This window comes from Ricinus communis, chromosome 4 (assembly GCF_019578655.1).
Source record: "Ricinus communis isolate WT05 ecotype wild-type chromosome 4, ASM1957865v1, whole genome shotgun sequence".
NCBI lineage: Eukaryota > Viridiplantae > Streptophyta > Magnoliopsida > Malpighiales > Euphorbiaceae > Ricinus > Ricinus communis.
In genome coordinates, this window is record NC_063259.1 from 29,105,823 (window position 1) to 29,128,571 (window position 22,749).

The following is a 22,749-nucleotide window of genomic DNA, read 5'->3' on the forward strand; positions in this document are numbered from 1 at the left end:
TGTCACAAATTATCTTGGCATAACTAAACAATGCTTTATAGGCTCAAGAACAAAGGAGACTGATGAGAAGTGAAAGTTCTGTGGAAGGAGCATTGCAGGCTAAGCTACAAATCAATCAAGGAGAGAAAGACAAGAAGAAGAGTAATAAGAAGAACTTCAGTTCTCGTGATATAGCTAACAGCAACAAAGGAGAAAAGAAGAGAGAATTTCCTCCTTGCAGACACTGCGGCAAAAAGGGTCATCCTCCTTTCAAATGTTGGAAAAGACCTGATGTGAAGTATGGGAAGTGCAACAAACTTGGGCACCATGAAAAATATGCAAAAGCAATTTCAAACAGAAAGATGATGCTCAAACAGCAAGCGAACAAGAGGAAGAACAACAGTTATTTGTAGCATCTTGTTTTAAAAGCAGCAGCTCAAGCTCAAGTAAGTGTTGGCTCATAGATAGTGGTTGTACCAATCACATGACTGGTAATGTAGAGTTTTTTAGAGAGTTGGATAGGTCACTAGTATCCAAAGTCAGAATTGGTAACGGTGACTACATTGCTGCCAAAGGAAGGGGAACTGTCGCTATAGAGAGTTGCACAGGTACTAAATTAATTTCTGATGTTATGTATGTACCTGACATTGATCAGAATTTATTAAGTGTTAGGCAGCTAGTTGAGAAGGGATTCGAAGTCTTTTTTTAAAAGAAACACTGTACGATCAAGGACTCTCATGACAATGATGTCATAAGAATTAAAATGAAGGGCAAGAGTTTCTCACTTGATCCGATGGAGGAGGAGCAAGCAGTTTATGTTGTTGCTATAACTAACACAGAGACTTGGCATAAAAGGTTAGGTCATTTCCATCATGCAGCAATTTTGAATATGCAAAAGAAGGGGTTGGTTCGCGGTTTGCCTCACATTGAGCCTGATCCACCATGTTGCAAAGCGTGTCAATTTGGTAAACAAGCAAGACTTCTTTTCCAACATGGAGACTGGAGAGCCACTGATAAGTTGCAATTAATTCATACAGATGTAGCTGGACCTCACAAAACTCCTTCACTCAATGGGAGTAAATACTACATTATCTTTATTGATGATTACACAAGAATGTGTTGGATCTATTTTCTTAGGTTCAAATTAGAGGTTGCAGGTGTGTTCTTCAAATTCAAGAACTGGATTGAGAATCAAAGTGGCTGTAAAATTCAAGTGTTGCGATCAGATAATGGAAAAGAGTACACCTCCAATGAATTTGATAAATTTTGTGAAGAGGCTGGAATAGAGCATCAACTTACAACGCCATACACTCCACAATAAATTGGGGTCAGCGAGCGAAAGAACAGAACAATAATGGAGATGGCCAGATGTATGCTTCATAAGAAGGATCTTCCAAAGGAATATTGGACTGAGGCAGCAAATACAGTAGTATTTCTGCTAAACCGACTTCCCACAAAAGCAGTCGATGGAAAGACCCCTTTCAAGACATGGTATGGTTATAAACCGCTGATAAAAAATCTGAAAGTACTTGGTTGTTTGTGCTTTACTCATGTTCCACAGATGAAGCGAGACAAGTTGGACAAAAGAGCTGAGCCTGGCGTATTCATTGGATATAGCTTGACATCTAAAGCTTATAGAATTTTTTCAACCTGACACAAGAAAAATTCTATTAAGCAGGGATGTAACTTTCATGGAGAATGATAAGTGGGACTTCAACAATGAAGAAAATCAGCAGTTTGATGATCAAAATCAAGATGAGTTGATTGATGATTCTCCAATACGTGGCACCATATCACTTGCTGACATATACCAAAGATGCAACGTTGTCGTTCTTGAACCTTCAGGATACTGGAAAGCCGAGAAGGACCCAAATTGGAGAGCTGCAATGAAGGAGGAGCTGTGCATGATTGAGAAAAATCAAACCTGGGTGCTAGTTGAAAGGCCTCCACATCAGAAAGTAATTAGAGTGAAATGGGTGTTTAGAAGAAAGAAAAACGCAGATGGCTCAATCAATAAATATAAAGCAAGGTTAGTTGTGAAAGGGTATGCTCAAGTTTTTGGAGTAGACTTATTTGATATGTTTGTTCCTGTTGCAAGGTTGGATACCACGAGAATGCTACTAGCTATTGCAGCACAAAAGCAATGGAAAATCCATCAACTAGATGTAAAATCAGCATTAAAATGGACTTTTAGAATAAAAAATTTATGTTGAGCAACTTGAAGGATTTACTATGAAAGGCCATGAAGAGAAGGTGTATTTATTGAAGAAGGCATTGTACAGCTTAAAATAAGCCCCAACGGCCTGGACAGCAGAATTGATGAATACCTACTGAACTTAGGCTTTGCGAAGAGTCTTAGTGAGTCCACTTTATATATAAAAGGTAACACTACTGATTTCATTGTGGTCTCATTATATGTTGATGATCTTTTGGTCACTGGCAGCAATATTGAGCTTATTTAACAGTTAAAAAAAGATATGATGCAAGTCTTTGAGATGACTAATCTTGGAGAAATGTCTTACTTTCTCGGAATGGAAATTAAGCAAAGATAAGGTGAATTTTTCATCTGCCAACAGAAGTATGCGAAGGAAATCTTAAAGAAGTTTAACATGGAGAACTGCAAAAGTGTAACTACTCCTATGTGTCAAAAAGAGAAGCTTTGCAGGGACGATGGAAGCGAAAAAGTGGATGAGTCACACTATAGAAGTTTGATGGACTGCTTAATGTATCTTACAGCAACAAGACCAGATATATCGTTTGTTGTAAGTGTTCTTTCTAGATTCTTGAATTGTGCTAGTGAGTCTCATCTTATTGCCGTAAAAAGAGTTCTTCGGTATGTCAAGGGAACCTTAAATTTTAGGGTTAAATTCAGTTCTTCAACAAACTTCCAGTTGTACGGTTATTCCGATAGTGATTGGGGTGAATCGTTCGATGACAAGAAAAGCACATCTGGTTTTTGTTTCAGTTTTAGATCAGGAATATTCAACTGGAGTTTGAAGAAACAAGAGATTGTAGCACAATCTATAGCTGAAGCAGAATTTATAGCTACTACATCAGCAGTTAATCAAGCTCTTTGGCTGCGGAAAATTCTAAATGATATAAATTTGGTACAAAAGACAAGTACTAAGATTATGGTGGACAATCAAGCAGCAATAGCCATCTCTAATAATTCAGCTTTTCATGGAAAAACCAAGCATTTTAGCATTAAACTTTTCTTAGAGATGTTCAAAAGGATGGTGCAATACAACTCAAGCATTGCAAGACGGAAGATCAGCTAGCAGACATATTTACAAAGCCTCTTGCAAAGATTAGATTTGAAGATCTAAGAGAAAAACTTGGAGTTCATACCTATTGATGTAAGGAGGAGTGTTTGAATGTGTGCATCAATGATTAATTTATTTTTCTCATGTTCAATTTGATTTATTTTACCAAGTTTTTAGGAGTTTGTTAAGCAGTTAGTACCTTAGTGGAATTAGTTGGTACAGTTGCTGATTTTCAGCTAGTTAGTTATTTTTTTCAGTTTTTAAATCAATGAATTTAATTATAAAATTATACCATCAATAACTATTAATCTTCTTCTCTCAATTTTATTCTAGTCTCTTCCGTAAAACAAACCAACACTATGATTTAGAAGAGTCAAGATTTTAGGCTGATATTGCTATCTAATGAAATGGCCAAAAAAATGTCTCTATCTGTCTTGTTCCTAAATCTGGGCTGCATAATGTCCCTATTTACTTGTAATGGTTGATTCCATTCTAAATTTTCGTTGTCTATAATCATTACAGTTAATTATTGTGGTCTCCATTTTCAAGATGCACTAACCAAAAGTGATTGTCGCACAATGATGCAACAGAATAGAATAGGAATTCCAATGGGTAGATATGGGTTCACGCTAGTATCAATACTTCATCTGCATCCCAAAGATGAACGTTAATTTTGAAATTTAAGCAACAATTCTATCATTTAATAAATTAAAACTTTATAATGAAGTTGCAAAGTATAAAATAATTGTTCCACTTCCTATACTTTAATTCCTAATAAGGTCGTGTAACTTGAATCTTTATTTCAAAATTTTCAAATTAAAAGAAATTCCAAGTCAATAATTTTATTATGAAAGATTCTTATATGTACTTAATTTACTGTGCGATTATAAATCAACTAATTATAATTTAATATATGACTTTATTTATTAAGTGTTATATAACTAATATGATTATGCTACTTAACAAAAATAATTTTTTATATTATTTTACCTGTTAATCTTTTGATTTTTCTATGATCTAATTATCAAATTGTTAATCAAATAAAAACTGAACATGTCTATTTATTAAATTGTAATTCCAAATCTTACAGATTAATTTTAACCATTTTCACAAAATAAGTAAATCTAAGTTTTTATTTTTTATTTTTTTGAGGAAGTAAATCTAAGTTTTAATTTAACCTTTAGAAGTATTCTTTGTGGTACTGTTAAAATGAATAATGATATTGTTTTGAAAACGGATAACTAAAAGGATATTTTTGCATTGATAAAAAACATAGTACCTTTAGCAACGCAACTCGTTGCTCGGTGACTCTTTTGGCGGCGAAAAAATCGGTGACGCGATATCATATTATTACCGTTAAATAGAGCCGTATTTATTTTAGATATCTTACTAGTGTTGATTTCATAATCCTTATTCCTTTGGGCCTGTGTATGCATGTAAAATAAAATCACAATCTATTTTATGATTTGTTTAGCCTCCAGTTTCTTTCGATTGTTTTCCTTTTTCCTCTTTGTTACAGTTCCAGCCCATATTAAACAGACAGGAAATCTGAAAAGCAGGCAGAATTATAACATCAGAACCTTTTTTATTTATTTATTTCTATGTGTATATGCTTCTTTTCTTTCTTTCTGAGGTAGGACTCAGGCTCAAACTATATGTATGATCACTAGCTAACACCATTAATTGGTGTTCAGAATACAAGATATACTACATCATAGATAATTTAAAGATTTATGCCTAAGAGATCAATAGTTTCCCTTCCAAGGATCATCTGGTCGTACAGCCCCAGCCCCTCCTCCAACTTTGTTCTCTAATAGCTTCACCCTGCTCTCTCCATCTGGAAATGTAAATTAATCAAATATATTATGTATCATTCAAAGTTCTTTTGGCTACATTTAGCTTGTCTGAAACTACTTGTAGTTATTTGAATGCAAGGAATGAAGAAACATGGCGTGACTTACTATTCAGAAAATGCCCGGAGGAAGAATGTCCCAGTTTCCTGCTGCAGGTTGCTGCCTGTGAAGTTAGCAGAATTAAGACAACAAAAAGAGCCGTACAAGTGAATAAAAATTCCTTCAAGGCCATCTTGTATCTTGTTCTTTAGTTAGCATACCAAATTAAATAGAGTTAAATATGAGCACATTACTGCAGCTTTATTCCTTTTTCTTACTAATTCAGTTCAGAGTCCACTCCGAAACCGGACAGCCAACAATGCTTGACGTTGTTGTTAATTACTTATTTCTCTTCGATAACATAAGTTCTAAAAAGGCAAGTGGAAAGAGAGGGATGGTTGCGTGTTCAACTTGTGGTGGTTTTAGGGCTTGACTTTGAATAATGGGGTCAGGAAAACCTGAGCAGGCTGCTAACATATTTCTCCTGCCTTTCTTCGTCACTTAAGAAGAAACATATTCTTGCCTTTGACAGTATATAAGTTTTTCACATTAACAATTACCTTATTTTCTTGTTTCAATCAGAGAAAGTGTTAAACTCCTTATATTTAGTGTTCAAATCTTCACCGAACTAATTGAAACAGTCGATGAATGTATACAGGATTTTTGACTGTTTATTCAGATATAGAAGTCATTCAATATTTGAAAAAACTAGAGATTTTTTTTTTCTATGCAGATTTTCGGAGTTGAGAGGGAAACTTCAAAAAATAGTGCTAAAGGCTTTGAGAAATACTATCCACTTTGTGTTGGGTTGATTTCGAAATCTACAAGTATAGATGCATTAATGAATATGCATGGGGAATGGATGGATTGATTAAAAGATTTTCAGGGGACTTGTTAGATTCTGTTTCGATCTTGTATTACTTTCTGCAAATAAGACGTATTACGTGGCTAGTTAATTAATTATTTTTAGTTCTTTTAGGACGATACTGAATGCGCTGCCAGATTTTTGCTGATACAGAACTTACAAAGAGACGACAGTTTTAATCCTATTCTATTTAGTTGGAAGATCAATATAATAGCAAACATTTATTTTAGAAATGAAGAGGTTTCATAACTTCAAGTTTGTATGTGTTTGTGCAAATATTATGAAATTATTAACTTTGGAAATTATATTGTTGTAAAAGTAACACTATTCGCCCACCGTTCTATTCGAATGTCAAAAGGCCAAGAACATGCAGACTTACTGCGCCATGAAATTGAAGGTTTCGAAGCACCGGGGGGCTCACATCCCTTGTTGCGAAGGTTAAGAGCAAGACAAGGAGAACCACACCAAGTAACGAAAGACATCTTGAAACCCTTTTCTTTTGTTTTTTAAATTTCAACTTGTATGAAACCGTGTATAGGACACAAACTATAAAGTGCTTCCTTCTTGCATTTGCATCTTAAAGGCCATTCTAGATGTTTGACCAATAGTAGGCTAGTGGAAATTCAGTCAAGGGCATTTCGATATGCACCATTATGACTTGAAACCATGCTTTTCATTGCAATTATTTCAAAGCGATTCCGCAATTGATCACTAATTTCTATAATTTTCTGCAATAATTGTATATGCCAAACTTCTGCATTTTACAAGCTTACAAGAGACTAGACACTATCATTTCACATTGGTTTGATGGTTTCATATATCGTTAGCCTTACCGTACAATAGGGTCACTACAAGTTTTTACATATTCATTTACATAATTAACATTACAAATACATCACTAAATACATATAGAACACCATTACGCCCTGCCAAATGCGCTGCTCAGCAAAACCTTGACATTCAGCTGTCCAGGACTCGCAGCCAAAAGTTCCACCAGGCTATCAGCTAGCAACATGTGCAACAAATGATCTGAACAAGCATAGTCTCCAGTAATCAAAAGGGAAGGAAAAGGTAGTGGGAAGCAATATGTAAATACTAAACCCTACTTCTCTTACCAAGAGATACGTACTACGCAGGAATGTTAAATTACAAAATAAATGAATAAAGGCTACTTGAAAACCTGAGATATGACAGCAATCACTTGTTCTGCTTAGCAGCCACAGTCCTCTGGATAGTTGAAACACCGTCTACAAATTTAGTCCGAAAAAGAACATTGGCATTGTTGAACATGCCTTCTTTCAGTGAAACTACAATAAACTGCGAGAAAATAAGAAAAAAGTATATCACGCTTAAAAAACGTTAAAACTTCGGAAAGCTACCTCAATCACTCAAATGTTTTGTCCACTTCAACCAATCATTTTTTAGACTTGTATAGTTAAATGCGCCAAAAAAAAGAAAATCATAAGACCTGGGAATGCGGGAAATGAGCTTTGATCATTCTCCCTATGTTCTGTGTGTGGCTCAAATCTAGGGCTGCATCGACCTGTCGATCACCTCAAGCATTAAATCACTTGCAAATATATTTTATGACTAATTTTACCCCAAATGTGGATAAGAGGCGACCAAAGAAAACAGTTTGGTATAGCAACTCCAGCATCAAAAGAACATTTGACCATAATTTATATGCATATGCCTATTCCAAGACAACTATTTTTACCTCCAAAATCCCTTCAATATTCAAAATGCCTCACCATAACAAAATATAAGTTTTACATAAATTTTCAAATTTCAAATACACGTATGTCTTTCCTTTCATGCATCCTAGTCCTATGATAAGGTTAACGAATATATGTAACAGTAAACCCAGCAATGCAAAAACCAATAGAAGGGATGGTAAGATTTAACTGTAAGAACACAAATATACAAGAAAATCCAAGAATAGCATACCTCATCCAGGATATAGAGTGGAGCTGGCTTGAAGAGAAGCAGTGCCAAGATTAACGAAAGGGCAAGCAGAGATCGTTGACCTCCACTTAGTTCTGACAAGGACTGTTTCCAAACACTTCCAAATGCAACACGAACCTCCAGACCATCCAGGAAACTACCACCTTCAGGAGGTTCTAGCTTTGCCATGGTTCCAGGCAAGAGGGTAGAAAAGATGGATCCAAAGTCACTGAAGAAAAGAAAAATTGAAGGTAGTCTTATAGGAACGAGAATCAAGCATGAGAACAATATGATAAATTTAAAAACAAAAATCAGAAGCAGAAATCTAGCATGTACAAAATAAATAAATAAATCTCACTTGTTAACTTTAACCCAAGTAACTTTGAGAGTTTCCTTCTTCTTCTCATCAAGCTCTTCAATGACCTTCTTGATTTTTGACTTGTCATTCTAGTTAAACAAAATATTAGCATACCAGAAGCATAGAGAACCGCAGGTACAATTGTGCACTTGCAATCGTAAAATACCTCAATAATGTTCTTTTTGGACATTAAATCATTGTACTCATCTTCTGCTTTCTCAAACATTGCCATAACCTTCTTGTTCACCCTTTTCTCAAGGCTTCATAAAAGTGCAACAATATAGCGGAAAATAAAAACAAAAGCTCAGCTCGTAGAACAAATTCCAGTGAAAACAACTTCAGTCTAGAATCAAAATTGCTGAAAACCATAACATGTCAAAAGTAACATGATAGTAGCATAAAATAAATTAAGCTTTCCAAGCCACACACCCTGATTGTTCTGTTTGCAGTTTGTCAAGTTCTTCCCTTGCTTTAAACGGATCACGGGACATAAAATCATAATCTGTTCCACTTCTTCCAAATAGCTGTTTCTCAGACGCAATCCACGCATGCTTCTCAATCAACTTGTCCACCTTCATTGAGCAATCTTTCTGTTCCAATTCCATTCTTTTTACCTGCTCCCATAAATCAAAGTGTCCATGTTTAGTCCCTCAAGTGGGACAGCATATATAAAACACCATATCCAAAATTACCTCATTCTCTAACTTCTTCCTACCAAGCTTTGTCTCACTAACTTTTTGTTGGAGCTTTTGCTGCTCCTTCAAAATGCTACTAATTTGAGAATCACATTCTTTCATCTTTTGACTTATCAACTTGAGGTCAGATTGAGCTTGCTCATGATTATTGCGTACAGAAGCAACCTACAAGAGGGACACATGTTGCAGTAACTTCTTCACCAATGAATGTGCACGATAACTTATCCAAGTTTACCTTGGCTTTTTGTTCTTCTACTTCCAAATTGAGATGGTTAATTTGTGTCCTTAAGGAACCTAATTGACTCTCCAAAGAAGCCTGTTCTTTGCTGACTGCCTCCTGTTCCATAATGAGTCTCTCTCTTTCATTTTCATGCCCCTATTTGCAAAAGAAAACATGGCTGAGGTTTTAAAAGCTATTGAGCACAAGCAATCAAATTAACAAAGGCAGCACATATGGGATAGAAGTTAAAAGTTCAAGCAAAATGTTTAAACAATTTCCCTCCACCTCACAGCATCCTTTCCTCCTTGGGTAGTCCCAAAAGGAAAATGATTGACGTATGAAATATTATATGAACAAGATGTGGTGAGTGATTGGATTGTTGCTGAGGCAGACAAGCAGTGTGTTAGCAGAACAATTTCGCAAGTGTAATTTAAAAGGATTCCTTGCTCCATAAGCTCATCCACATTTATGAGGAATAGTTTAAAATAATACTATTCAACAAGGAGGAAATTAAAAAGAATTGCACCATTTTATCTTCCAGCTAGCATTTTTAACACTCTTTAAGAGTGAGGATTGTAAAACAAAGATAATGAGGCAAACTTTGCTTTCAAAATAACAGTGATTCACACAAAGAGCAGGAAAAAACTTCCACTTTCCATGTTCTCAGGACTTTGCTTCACTACATTATATAAATAGCAAAGATATGACAGTTTAAACATCATGGAAAATCTAGTAAATCTCACAAAAATTAAAAACTACCTTGAGATCTTTTGAAGCTGACTGCACCTGAGCCTTTATAGCCTTGATCTTTTTCTCCAAGTCTTTGAGCCTGCCTTCTCGATTATTGTCGTGTTCCTTAATCGACTTCTCCAGCATTGATACTGTAGTAACACATTCATCATACAAAATCCGCTTCTCTTTGGCTGTAGAATTTGCTTCTTCAAGCTCCTGCTCAATCTTCTTCACTACTTCACCTAGCTATTGAAAACCCCAAAGGAAATAGAAATTAAAAAAACAACAAGAACAAATAGATGAGATGAAATGTAAGTGTACTTCTGTATGACACAGGTTGCCTCAAAGTGACTTAAAATAAACACATTAAGCATGTTCAGTAAGAAAGAAAAGTTCAAAAACCTTATGATGCTCATTTTGCTCAGCCCTGCCCTGAAATAATGAAAGGTCATACTGTTTAAGTTCTAGCTGTTTCTTAAGGTCCACAAACTTTTTATGAAGAGGCAGAAGCTCCATAATCTGCAATTTCAAAATGAGAAAACAAAAACAAATTAATTGAATTGATCGCAAACTTAACATAATTGCAATTTGCGGCTAAAGAATTTAGAAAGGGGAACCGGCATTTTAGCTAGCAAAAGTCAAAAGCTCTGAAGACTTGCAAGTCTAAGACCATGTGTTCATAAAAATAAAAGTGAAGTCATACAACAAAACGGAAGAAGATGAAAAAAGGAAAATATCTAATGGTTCATTACAACTTATTAATTTAAAGGAAAAAAGAAAAAGCAAATTGTAAACAAGCTGTTTGTGGGAAATCGATCAGTGGATTTTGATCCAGTCTCACACTTCCAAACATGACAACCCATTGAAATTGAATGGCTAGATGCTGCCACTTATGTATACAATTATGGAACTATCATTCTTTAACTCTTGAATTGCAAAGAAAAATAGGACAATCGAATGACTAAGAAATTATTAAACAAGAAAAGCTTTCCAACAAAAAAAGCAAAATTAACAAATGCATCTTCACATATGATGATAAGTCAAAGGCAGTATATTCAGTAACTACAAATCAAGTAAGTAACACATATAAAGCAACATTACCATTAAATTGTGCAGAGAATTCTAGAGCAAATCATATACCACCACTCACATTTTTATGATCAATTAACTAAAGATTATCCATTCAAAGCATATTAACAAAATGTGCCCATGACAAATAAGCACATAGTACATCCTTATCGCCCTACTTACTACTAATCATATGAATTCTTCAAATGAACAAGATGATGCAAACATAGGTGAAATTCACTGTCTTAACATGGAAAAGTTCCCAGCTATTAGAAGAACTTTCTCCCCCCCTTTATCTCTCTCCTTATCCATGAAAGCTTAAGACGTATAAGGTCTACCTTTGCTTCAATTTCAGATAATCTTCTTTGATGTAGTAAAAGGTCTGATTCAGCCTCTGCCAATTCATGTAGTAGCCTTAAGAGATCACCACCACCCCTGAAAAAAGGAAGTCCATTTTAAAGGTTTATAAAAATGTTTACAAAAATTTGAAAGTGTTTCTTAATTCAAGCTTGAACAAATAGATGGATGTTAATCAATAGAGGAAACAAATGTAAAGGAGACAATGAAACTGTGATGACTCTCGGAAATAAGAAATTCTTAAAACCATAGGCATCCAAGCAGCTTACTTGCGGCTCCCACCAGTCAAAAGACCACTTGGTTGAAATATATCTCCTTCAAGAGTAACGCTGGGAGTGCGAATTTCTCTATTAAAAGCGATCTATGAAACATCCCGAAGAGAACAGTTCAGAATGAATGTATGTACTAGGAAGAAATAAACATCATAATTATCAGTAAATTCATCAGATAAGCATAAAAGACTTGGTGCACTCATAAGATTAGAAAAATGGTCACAGGGAAAAAAAATAGAAAAAGGAACCTCCCAATAAATTCCACTATTCAAACAAAGCACTAGATAAGAATGATTTGCCAATGATTGGCATACCTCCTTAGCTGCATCAATTGTTTTGCAAACAAATGTCGAACCAAAAACATATTCCATAGCACTCTGCAACAGAAACCAACTTTAGAGGAAAAGAACACCAAGGAAATGCGCCCTCAAAATGTTTTTATATTGATAAAAAAATACACAAACAGAAATGAACAAGCAAGCAAAGAATTGCTATTTACAGGAGAGAAGTCTATAGATCTGGTTGCAACACAATAATGGGATAAAAAATATACTAAAATAATGTAGAAAAATCACAAGAAAGAAAAAAGAAACAAAGAGGTTTCTCAAAAATAGTTAAAAACAATGTGGTTTTGGCCCAGAATTTAGTTTCAGACAGTGGAAATAGACTATAATTAATAGAAAATGAAAGGACCAAAATGTATATTGGAGCAAGCCTCTTAAGATTTCCTGTAAGTTCTCAAAACTAAATCAATTAGTTTAGGGATAGCATACTCTTAAATCCTCATCGTAACCAACTAAAGAAAGTGCCAGTTCTGCATTCCCTTTGCCAACCTGGAAGCACACACAGAAAATCAACAGACAGAGAAAAAGGGCTGCCGGCAGTGAATAAGGATATAGGGTTAAACTAATGACAAACCAATCTAGTGGCAGCCTGTTGAACTCTTGGGGGTACAGTATGGGGTTGAATTTTATTCAATGGAATAATTGTTACTCTTCTTCGAAGATCACCATTTTGAAGAAGTTGCTTTCCGGTATTTTCAGTGTCTACCACAACATTAAATAACTTGCCACCAGCAGTAACCTGCAAATTCACTCAGTTTAAGAGTCTCCACCTTTTCCAGATAAATTTGATATTGAGGAACCACGCACATGATGCATGCATTTCTGACCTCTAAGGCAGTTGCTGTGGAGCTATCCTTTACTTTAATAAGTTTCGCTACCACGCCTTTTACTTTTGATCTATCAAAATTTTTCACAGGATCACGATACGTGAACTGAACATTTGATAATTGTGCTGAAAAATCTCGAATGTTGTCTTTCAACTTCTGCACCAACTCCATTTCAGATGAACGCTCCTGAAGAAAAGTTTTGAATTTAACAAAAAGGGGATTTGAATACTATGCACATGCTTGAAAGGAAATATCACCAAATGTAGGAAATAATGCCAAGAGTAGAGCAGACCAACTTTTTGCAGAGCTTCCATCTGCCCCTCCGTATATGGAAGAGAATCCAATGCCAATTTAACGTTTTCCACATCTTTACTTCGAGAGTTAAGTTCATTCTCTACAGAAATTGCTTCCTCGCGCTTTGACATTAGCTGATGCTTTTTCTCTTTCAGCTCTTTTTGGCAATGGCTGATTTTTGTAGTCAACTGTTTCAGCTCTGTTTCCACATTCCCAACAGCAACTCTCGCTTCAGCCAGTTGATCTTCAAGGCATTTCTCCTCATTTCCACTGCTCTTACCAGCTAAGACACCCTACCCATAGCAATTGAGACATTCTTAGCAACAAGTTGAGTTTTAAATCCATATAAAAGGCACCATATGTCTAGAGTAAAATAAACAATATTAAATACAAGCATTTCTTACTTGGTAATCCTTCTCATGCTCTTCTAAACTCTTTGAGAGTTCATCAACTCTCTTTTTGAGCTGAGCTGCTCCTTCTTCAGAATTTACAACAGCAGCTGCCCTCTCTTCTACAGACTGCTTCAAGTCTTCAATACTAGAGACGATCTGGTAGAGTGATAACATGAAACTGAAATGTTATTACAACTGGCTAAGGAATTCAGAGAAGAGGTAAAGGAGTGGCTGATGAGAAGGAAACTTGACTTAAAGATGCTTTTGCAGTCCAATACAACTAGAAAGCAAATAAAAAGAAACAGCAGAATTAACATAGGTAGCCCGGTCACCTTTCCAGCATTCTCTTTTTCACTCTTTAAAGAATCCTCCTTATTACTCAACACGGAAACTTCACGCACTAGATCTTGAGAGAGAACATGTACTTTATCTGACAAAGTCTTAACCTCCCCACCCATGCTAGCTTCCTTTTCAGCAGTCAATTGTGATACTTTTGACTCCAGTTCCTGTATTTCCACCTGTATCCTTTCCGTACCATCATCAATCTCAGAAATCTTTGCCTTTATTTGTTCCACCTCACCAACAGCAGTGTCTCTAATCTTCTCAGCTTGAACATATTCATAAGCAATACAAAATCTTTTCAGTCGATCTAGTTCAGCATTTCCATTAGCCCACTGCATATATTGCATCCTTTCCTTCCTCAACTTCTCTAAAGCTGGAAGTATTTCCTGGTCAAGAAGCTTATTGATCTCATCAACCTTACTTTGCTTCTTCTCAAGTGTTTTCAGCGCAGCATATTTCTTAGTCTCGTACATTCTAGTTCCAGCAGCCTCTTCCAGCATGGACAAAATTTCAGGTGGCTTCATATTTAAAACTTTTGTTATGCGTCCTTGCATAATGAGAAAATGTGGATTATTAACATTCAATTGCACCGAATGGAAAAGGTTTTGAACTTGACTAGGCTGCGCAAGCTTTCCATTGATCAGATACTTGTTCCTTCCACCAACCACAATCTGCAGCAAAAGTAATAAACTAAATCCCTAATGAGGTAAATTACTCAATTCTTTAAAAAAAACAAGCTAAATTCAAGAAAAACCTCAACTTTTGAACTTGTAATGTCCAATAACTACATTTCATAACATCAAAAGAAAACATTTTGACTACGAATTTAACTAACCTGTCTAGTAACTGTAATCTCTGAATGATCCTCATATCCAAGGGGACTTCTAGTCCTATCAGAGTTGGCGAACACAATAGACACTGTGGCTTTAGTAATGCCAGCTTGACCTTGCTTGTACACCAACTCCTGGAGATTGGCAGCACGAACCTGCTGCAAATTAGTAATACCTAAAACAAAACAAATCGAATCAAGAACGTTCGATTTGCCTGAGCCGTTTAAACCAGTAATGGCATTAAAGAAAGGATCGAAACCCTGGATAACCGTCCTTGTTGCATATGATTTGAATCCTTCTAAGCATATCTCCTTGATATGCATTCTTTTGTCCCCAAAATTCAATAAAGAAATCCAATTAACTAACTGTTTAATAAGTTGAAAGGTTCTTGGAGAAGAAAAACCCTAAGATTTGAAAAAGTGATTCTCAGTTGAAAATGTATGAGAAAAAGAAGGTTTCAGAGTTTAGAAACCTAAGAATCAGTGAGTTGAGTTGAGGAATTGAAGATGGAAATGGGGATTACTGGAAGTGGAGGGGTTTCGATGTATTTTGAATTCCCTCTAAATTAAGAAGCGGGAAATTAGAGTTCTTTTTCATTTTCATTTTTTTAAGAAAAATCTGTGATTGGTAGTTGCCCGGATAATAGACGTTAACTATGACGAGAGCATTGAATGGGCCGGTCTTTTCTTGTTTGGGCCTGTGTTGTTAGCCTACTGTACCCATTACAATTGGATCCGCCTAAAGCTAGGGTCTCTATTTTACCCCATCAAAACATGATATAGTTTTATGGATATAAAAAAAATTACATCAGTGACACATGCAATAGACATTGATAAAATGTTTTTTTTAAATAATTTATGTTTTATAGTAAATATTTACTAACTTATATTCATTAAACATGTGTTGAATATTTATTATTTAAACATAAAATATTCGTTGTTTGTTAACATAATTTTGTTGAAAAAATATGTATTAAATATAAATATCTATAATATTATTTTTAGCTTGATGAACATCTATTGACTAACTAATAAATTTTATGCCTATAAACGATGAATGTTTATATCCATCATAAGAAATTTTCAATATACATCACAAAAACAATAAAAACTTTCATAAATAATCAATATTTTTATTTAAGAATATTGATGAACATTATATATATAGACAATGAACATTGATGAGTAATACATCAAACAAAATGAACATAAACATCAACTATAATAAATATTAAGTTCACTAATAATTAATATTTAAATATAAAGAAAATTAATTATTATAGAACATTATATCTAATAAACATTATACATATAGAAAATGAATATTTTAATACATATAGATGAACAAAAATATTAATATATATATACGGGCTAATAAAGTTTTTTTGACATGTGTTATTATATTATAATACATATAATTTTTAATTTTAATACATGTACTTATTATTGACACGTAAAATTCAAGTTTATGTATAATTTTTAATATATTAATTTTTATAAATTTAATTTAATATAATTGAAAAAATTTAAAATAATGAAGAAATAGAAAAAAAAAAGTTCATGCGTTATACACTTTAGAAGTAGAATACACCATACATCTTAAAAAGAAAATACATTACACGTATCTTATGGATTCTGATTTATGCAAATTCATGGAGCGGGGTCTAAATTATAACAATTAAGATCTGTATGCAAATGATAAGATGGACCCATGTCCATGTAGTATTATGAACCTAAGAGTTCATCCGACACCATTTTACTTGTACAAAAACCTATGTTTTAAGTTCTATATGCGTGCCAGATGCTGACATAACTTAAAAAAAAATTTATTATTTTTTAATTTAATTTTTTAAAAAATGTTTAAATGTTAATTATTTGTTAACTTAATTTTGTTAAAAAAATATGTATACCACAATATAAATATTTGTAGTATAACTTTAGTTTTTTTTGTTTACTAATCGTGTAAGGACGATTTATGTTATGTCTATATTATATAAGTTCATTTGAATAAATTAGTGGATATGATTTTTATTAATGACGAATATCCATTGACAAACTAATAAATATTATGCCTATAAATGATGAATGTTAATATCAATCATAAAATATTTTCAATATGCATCACAAAAATAATAAAAACTTTCATAAATAGTTAATATTTTTATTTGAAAATATTAATGAATATTATATATACAGACAATGAACATTGCAATAATAGATAATGAATATTAATATTAACACTGATGAATAATACATTAAACGAAATGAACATAAATATTAACTGTATATAAATAAAAGGAATTTAAAGTTAATATTGTATTAAAAATAATATTTTAAATATATATTTTTATATATTTATAAAAACTAGTCGTTTACTCGCATGTTGTACGACCGTCGTAATTATTTTGATTATAAATAATAATATAAATTAAATAGACTTTTAATATTTTATAATTAATTAAAATATTTAAGATAATAATAAATTAAATATTTTTAACGTATTTGTTAGTTTTTTTATATTTTAAGATTTTATCAATACAAAAATATAAAAATTATAAATAAATTAATAGAAAAACTATAAAATTATACATAAACTTGAATTCTACACGTCAAGAATAAGTACATGTGTCAAAATTAAAAATTATATGTATTAAAATATAGTAACACAGGTCAAAATATTTTATTATTACTATATACACATTAATATTTTTTATTCATTTACATGTATTAAAATGTTCATTTTCTATATGTATAATATCCTAAATAAATTTTTTTTAAATAGTGATAGTAAAATAATTATAATAGTTATATAACATGTAAATAATAAATATATACAAAATTATTCAATATATAATTTCTAATATAATATTAATTTTTATTAATTAATCTTATTATAATTTAAAAAATTAAAACGGTATAATTTTAAAAAAATGTGAAGAAGCAGGGACACATCATATAATTTGAAAAAAAAATGGACAGTTGATATACTCTCCATTCTCTACACACCAGTGCCTTGGTCCATTTAGAATCATGGACAGGGATCAATGTTATATGCATTGAACTTTCTCTGTTCTTTATGAAACGACAGGTAACATTTTCCTTCATGCTTAGACGACACAGAAACTTTTGGAAAGAATTACCTGTTTGTTGTCTCCAAATATAAATGCCAATTGTTGATATTTTAATTCCTCTTCAAATTCATATGTGTAAGTTTTATATGTCTCGAACAAAATGTATTGTCTAAATACATACCTTCAAGCAGCACTAATACTAAGAATTTTTTCTACTAATAATTCCCATGCACTAGTTCAAAAGGTCAGATAACAAGCTTTAAACTTACATTTCTAATATCCATTTCCATTTCTAGTTTTGCACATTGTTTATGTACAAAGATAAATATTTTCTTATTACAAAAAAAAAAAAAAAAAAATCTTAAAGAAGCGGCTAGAAATGCCATTTTGGTCTTATTTCCTCCTCCTTCTCTGTCAACTCACGATACTGATACCACTCTGATCCGGATTTCCCTACCGGCAATGGAGGCCGGACAAAAATCTCCACCGGGTTAGGAACATGGACAGCCAAATGCAGCTCTTTGGCAGTTTCTTCTAAATTTAGAACAGGCTTTCTACGTGATTTGCTAACTGGTTCAACAGCAATCCATCCAAGACCGGATATAGCCACATCACTTGCAGGTCTGCCCGTGCAAAGGAAAAGATAATGGTTCATATTCAGAACTCCCGCAACAAATAAAATCACATGAAAGATAATGGAAGTGATCGTATCTTCTATATATGCACAAGAGAGGCGTCTACTGTTAACAACCACAGTGACAAACATAAACATTACCAAAGGACATCAACTACATGACCACCGCTACAAACTAACCTTTCCGCATCTTCGAATTTTATTTGCAATTGACGGATGATTCCAAGTCCTTTCCAATCTTTTGCTCCCTCTATTCCAGTTGGAGGTGTCAATAGAACTCCAAGTTCCTTCTGCAGCAAATATCCAAAGCTTTTCTATTAACATTGAAAAATGTAAGCTAGATTGCAAGTGACAACTCACAGAAAAAGGCTAAGATGTCGAGCAAATACAATTTTGAAATTTCAGCTTCAAATACAATACAACATTACAAATCTAATGTCAAGCTCATGTACAACACTGCTCATGACGACCCATGCAGCTACAAATTGTTAATGCACCATCAAATGCATACATCTACCGCAACTTTGTTCCTTGAAAAAACGGCCCAGTTCATAAGTCAGAATCAAAAGGGAAGAGAAACAGCTAGAATGCAAGAACTTACAAGTGATCAAAGTTTTCTTTAGTTGTGTCATCACAAAAATAAAGAGAGACAATTTCATCTTCGTGATTATTTTGGTGCAAATGGAGGGTAAACAGGTTATGATTAGTCTCAACCAGCATCACACTTGCCTGGTAAAATTCATCTGCTTCATCAGTAGGTACTATATGAAACTGCAAAGCCTTAGGGCCATAGAATGTTAAGCTTGTTTCTGGGAGAACCTGAAAGTACCAAGATTTATGAATATTGAGCCCAGAAAAATGGCAGGACATGTATTATACATACAGTCCGACAATAATAAATTCAAAGAATCAGAAAGAAAACCTTCAAAACATCAATTCGCACAAGTCCTCCCCAAAATATCGAAAATCCATTTAAGCCATTGGATTCAAATTTATCAGCTAACCCATTTTCAGCAGCCACCTTAGCATTCTGGCAAAGAAAATTAAAAGCTCAGAGCACAGAGTAGAAAAGCAATATACTTGAAGGCTACTTTGAAGTGAACATACAGGAAAAGATTGACCCCTGAGACGACTCCGTGGAGCAAGGATAGGTAAATCTTCTGATTGAACCACTGCCGCTTGTCTGTGGTGGAGATGAACTCCAGGTGTGTCAAATAATTTCTGTCAGAAAGAAAAAAATAGAAAGACATGGTTAAATAGAAGCAGTCATAAAGCAACAACAACAGTGTTCAAACACAAAACATCAATGGTGTAAAGAAGAAACAGTCCAGAGAACTTATAATGAAGTAACAGAACATACCCCTCCTCCAAGGAAGGCATCAATCTGAATTGAACCTAAGGTAGTTCCAGGAACAGCAGATTGTATAGGTCTATATTTCCGTGCAGCTGCAGCAGCTGGATCCCGTTGTGCCATCATTTCTAATGTTAAAACTCAGGTGTCAGGAGTTCAAACACACAAATATTTTAACAAAGATCAGAAAAATGAGAAACCATAGCCATAGATGAGCTGTATTCAGAAAAATAAGCACCGGAAGACCCAACAAGGGTGGGAAAAACATACATAGCTAAACATGCATAGTTCTATTATTCAAATTCTATAGATGTCATTCTAATAGGGAATTAGCTTTTTGGCTGTAATTGTTCTTTTACTTGAGTGTTTTTCCAGAAGATTCTTTTTTTCTCTAATTCGTTTTAACTGCAATTTTGAAAGCAATAAAGTTCTTTGTTTCATTTACCAAAAAGAAAACATTTACTTACTCAGTAAAGCATTGATGAAAGCAGATTTCCCAACATTAGCTGAACCCTGTACAAGTGATGGAATTAACTGTCAACATAAGCTGAATCATTAATCACGCAATAAAAAGAAAATAGGAAAACCAAGTTTTTGGAACAAGTACTTTGTGATGGAGGATTGGTCAACAATAGAGACACATGCAGCCTAGTACTTTGTTCATATGTAGACCAAGTTGACAAGGATAAAAAAAGAACAATATCATTCCTTCGGATCTCAAAAAGATAATAAGAAGCTCATGTTCTACCCACTAACGAGTCACCTTGTGGATTTTCATCCCAGTGTTCCAATTTAGAGGCGTACTCTGTTTTTATGAGTTAAACTTGTAACTTGGTCCTTAGAGAATAGTTTGGTCAATGAGGAAACTGATGAAAAACATCATAATCACATGCATAAATTGCGTGGCCATCATAACCAAAAGATGTATGGGAAAATGGATATGTCTTTTATTACTTATCTTCCCTGTGTGCATTCTGAGAGATTGCAATTATTACTTAAGCTCAGTATCAAGTAATTTCAAAAAGATATTAATTTCACTGTCCTACTCTGCCAACTCAATGCAAAGCTTCCAATTAAGAGAGTTACCAACCAGAATGTAAACGTCCCGCCCCTGCACCACAAGTGCAAAATTTAAGAACACAAGTTAATGAAATGCAACAGAAAATTATGTTAAAACATCCAACTATAAGAAGGAGATTCATGTACCCTGATACAGAATCAACAAAAGTGATGACATTAAAATCATCCACAAAAAGAAAAGGAAAAAAAACCTTTTTTCCAAATATTAATGGAAAAAAAATACCTTTTTCTCCTTTTGAATTTCTGAGACAACTCCAGCAATTCCAACTAATGACTTTGAGCTCGTGAGATGAACACTGAGAACACTGCAACAAAGAGTCCTGTTTATTAGTCATACAAATCCAAACTTGTAACTTCACTGAAGAAAGCTAGAAATTGTTCTAAGCAAAGCATCAGTACCAAGTAGATGGAGTCAACAGCATGAATATTTTTCAAATGAATAATTCCAGGAAGTCAACACCATAGCATTAAGAAGGCTTAAGAAAAAGAAATAGGGAACTTACTTAAGCTTCTTCTTTGTAGTGGCCTCTACAACCCAATCACCAATACAGTTAAAATCAGTCTCTTTTGGAAGGAGATCAACCTGACAGTACAGCATTAAATCTAAGAAAGTTTACTGTAAACCCCATGTATATCATAAAGTTACAAATAACCAACAGCAAGATAATCACCTTAGTCACTACTAATATTATTGGATTTGCACCGGCCAGATCACGAATACGAGCCAAGAAACTACCATTGAAGTCCACAATATCAACCTACTTCCTCGAAAGATTAATAAGCATGTTAGATTTTATTGCCACTTAGATATCAAGAATTCCATTATTCACTTTTGAGCAACAAATAAATTCTAAACAAATTTTCAAAAGAAGTTATATCTCAAAGTCTGGGAAGCACGCACTAATTTGACAACTAAAACTCTCTCATAACGCAAATGAGACAGCTTCTCCCGAAGCTCATCAGCTGAAACAAACTGTTTCCCACCAGAATAACCTCCATTTCCACCAACAGCGGTTATCATGTGGCCATGAGATAAAAGTTTGCACCTACCACAAAGAACAGTTCTAAGCTGGTGGTGTCTCTTCTTCTGCAACCCAAACAAACAAACAGTCAATTCACATACTACAACAATTGCACATTCTATCACTTGTTTATATTTAGATGTTTAACATATAGCAAAGCTTTTTCTTTTTGGAAAAATAAAAAACACCTACTTATCCAAAACAAAGGAGGAGAAGAAAAGCATAAACTTTTTTACAATACCAATTCATAAGTATCCGGCTGAACATAACCCGGAGCTTCTTGATCCAAAGTCTGCAACGGAGCTCCACATCCATAACAACAGACCACCATTGAGTTCACCTTCAAAGCTTTCTCTCTTACTTTCTCTCTCCTCCTTTTCTTTTTAGCTTCTTTCATTACTAACTTAGCGGCCTGAAATGCTTGCTGGCGCTCAAGAAACTGCTCGCCTGGGGTCGGGGCAGCCGCCCCGGTACCACTAGTTTCGGGTATGGAAAGTGGCAACTGGGTATCGGAGACTGGCTTTTGCTGTGATTGCGTGGACTTGCAAAAGATGGGAGTGGTTTTCCTAGAGTTAAATTTAAGGAATTTGGTGTTGAAGTGAGTAAGATTGTGAGGGAGAGAGACAGGAGAGAAAAATGTAACGAGGGTTTTGGGCGCCATTTATAGATGTTCTAAAGGTGCGAGAGGTTTTAGTTCTCAGACTTTTGGGTTTTAGCTTTTTGAGTGTGATAAAACAGAGCAAGAACATTTAGTGTTCTGTTACTTTTTCTTTTTGGTTACAAGTGTTCTGTTACTATAAATAACAGACTCCATAAATAACGATTCTTATAGAACAATTTCCTTTCCACTGGAAGTTGGCCCTCTCACTGCGTATAATTGGAAAAGATAATGTCGAGCCAGTATACGATATGTCGTCT

At 34.1% G+C, this 22,749-nt stretch overlaps 2 protein-coding genes and 1 long non-coding RNA gene across 4 annotated transcripts; all 3 read right to left on the reverse strand.

The window, feature by feature from the left end:
- Positions 1-4,807: 4,807 nt before the first annotated feature.
- Positions 4,808-5,434, reverse strand: LOC125369939. Its single transcript, XR_007215652.1, has 2 exons — positions 5,204-5,434; positions 4,808-5,079 (listed from the first exon to the last, which is right to left on the reverse strand). It is a non-coding gene; the product is annotated as an uncharacterized LOC125369939 (long non-coding RNA).
- Positions 5,435-6,695: 1,261 nt separating this feature from the next.
- LOC8289610 (structural maintenance of chromosomes protein 2-1) lies at positions 6,696-15,242 on the reverse strand. Its single transcript, XM_002510917.4, has 21 exons — positions 14,680-15,242; positions 13,835-14,515; positions 13,515-13,658; positions 13,113-13,403; positions 12,817-13,002; positions 12,564-12,728; positions 12,419-12,478; positions 11,960-12,022; positions 11,643-11,734; positions 11,355-11,451; positions 10,351-10,467; positions 9,976-10,194; positions 9,232-9,372; positions 8,994-9,161; positions 8,731-8,915; positions 8,468-8,561; positions 8,302-8,390; positions 7,947-8,172; positions 7,468-7,542; positions 7,180-7,316; positions 6,696-7,028 (listed from the first exon to the last, which is right to left on the reverse strand). Exons 1-20 carry the CDS (start codon positions 14,995-14,997, stop codon positions 7,197-7,199), a joined length of 3,531 nt encoding a protein of 1,176 aa, XP_002510963.2. The 5' UTR covers positions 14,998-15,242; the 3' UTR covers positions 6,696-7,028; positions 7,180-7,196.
- A 2,691-nt stretch (positions 15,243-17,933) lies between these two features.
- LOC8289609 (NO-associated protein 1, chloroplastic/mitochondrial) lies at positions 17,934-22,632 on the reverse strand. Of its 2 annotated transcripts, none has more exons than XM_015722176.3 (13): positions 22,073-22,632; positions 21,711-21,896; positions 21,481-21,567; positions 21,313-21,392; positions 21,033-21,114; positions 20,820-20,840; positions 20,197-20,242; positions 19,739-19,857; positions 19,486-19,599; positions 19,301-19,408; positions 19,108-19,197; positions 18,559-18,668; positions 17,934-18,367 (listed from the first exon to the last, which is right to left on the reverse strand). In XM_015722176.3, exons 1-13 carry the CDS (start codon positions 22,490-22,492, stop codon positions 18,118-18,120), a joined length of 1,713 nt encoding a protein of 570 aa, XP_015577662.1. In that variant the 5' UTR covers positions 22,493-22,632; the 3' UTR covers positions 17,934-18,117. The 2 variants fall into 2 exon arrangements, 1 of the variants encoding a protein (XP_015577662.1); XR_007215467.1 differs by having other exon boundaries at positions 18,226-18,367; positions 18,980-19,197.
- Positions 22,633-22,749: the final 117 nt, after the last annotated feature.

Bases quoted from the DNA above. Each gene is read 5' to 3' on its own strand.
- LOC8289610 (XM_002510917.4), bottom strand. From the start codon at position 14,997: ATGCATATCAAGGAGATATGCTTAGAAGGATTCAAATCATATGCAACA. The intron at 11,452-11,642 runs GTAAGCTGCTTG...TCCTTTTTTCAG, and splicing joins TTGACTGGTGGGAGCCGCAA to GGGTGGTGGTGATCTCTTAA. The intron at 9,162-9,231 runs GTAAACTTGGAT...TCCCTCTTGTAG, and splicing joins TAGAAGAACAAAAAGCCAAG to GTTGCTTCTGTACGCAATAA.
- LOC8289609 (XM_015722176.3), bottom strand. From the start codon at position 22,492: ATGGCGCCCAAAACCCTCGTTACATTTTTCTCTCCTGTCTCTCTCCCT. The intron at 20,243-20,819 runs GTTGGTAACTCT...TCACTTGTACAG, and splicing joins GGCGGGACGTTTACATTCTG to GGTTCAGCTAATGTTGGGAA. The intron at 18,669-19,107 runs GCAAGTGTGATG...TATTTGCTGCAG, and splicing joins AAGCAGATGAATTTTACCAG to AAGGAACTTGGAGTTCTATT.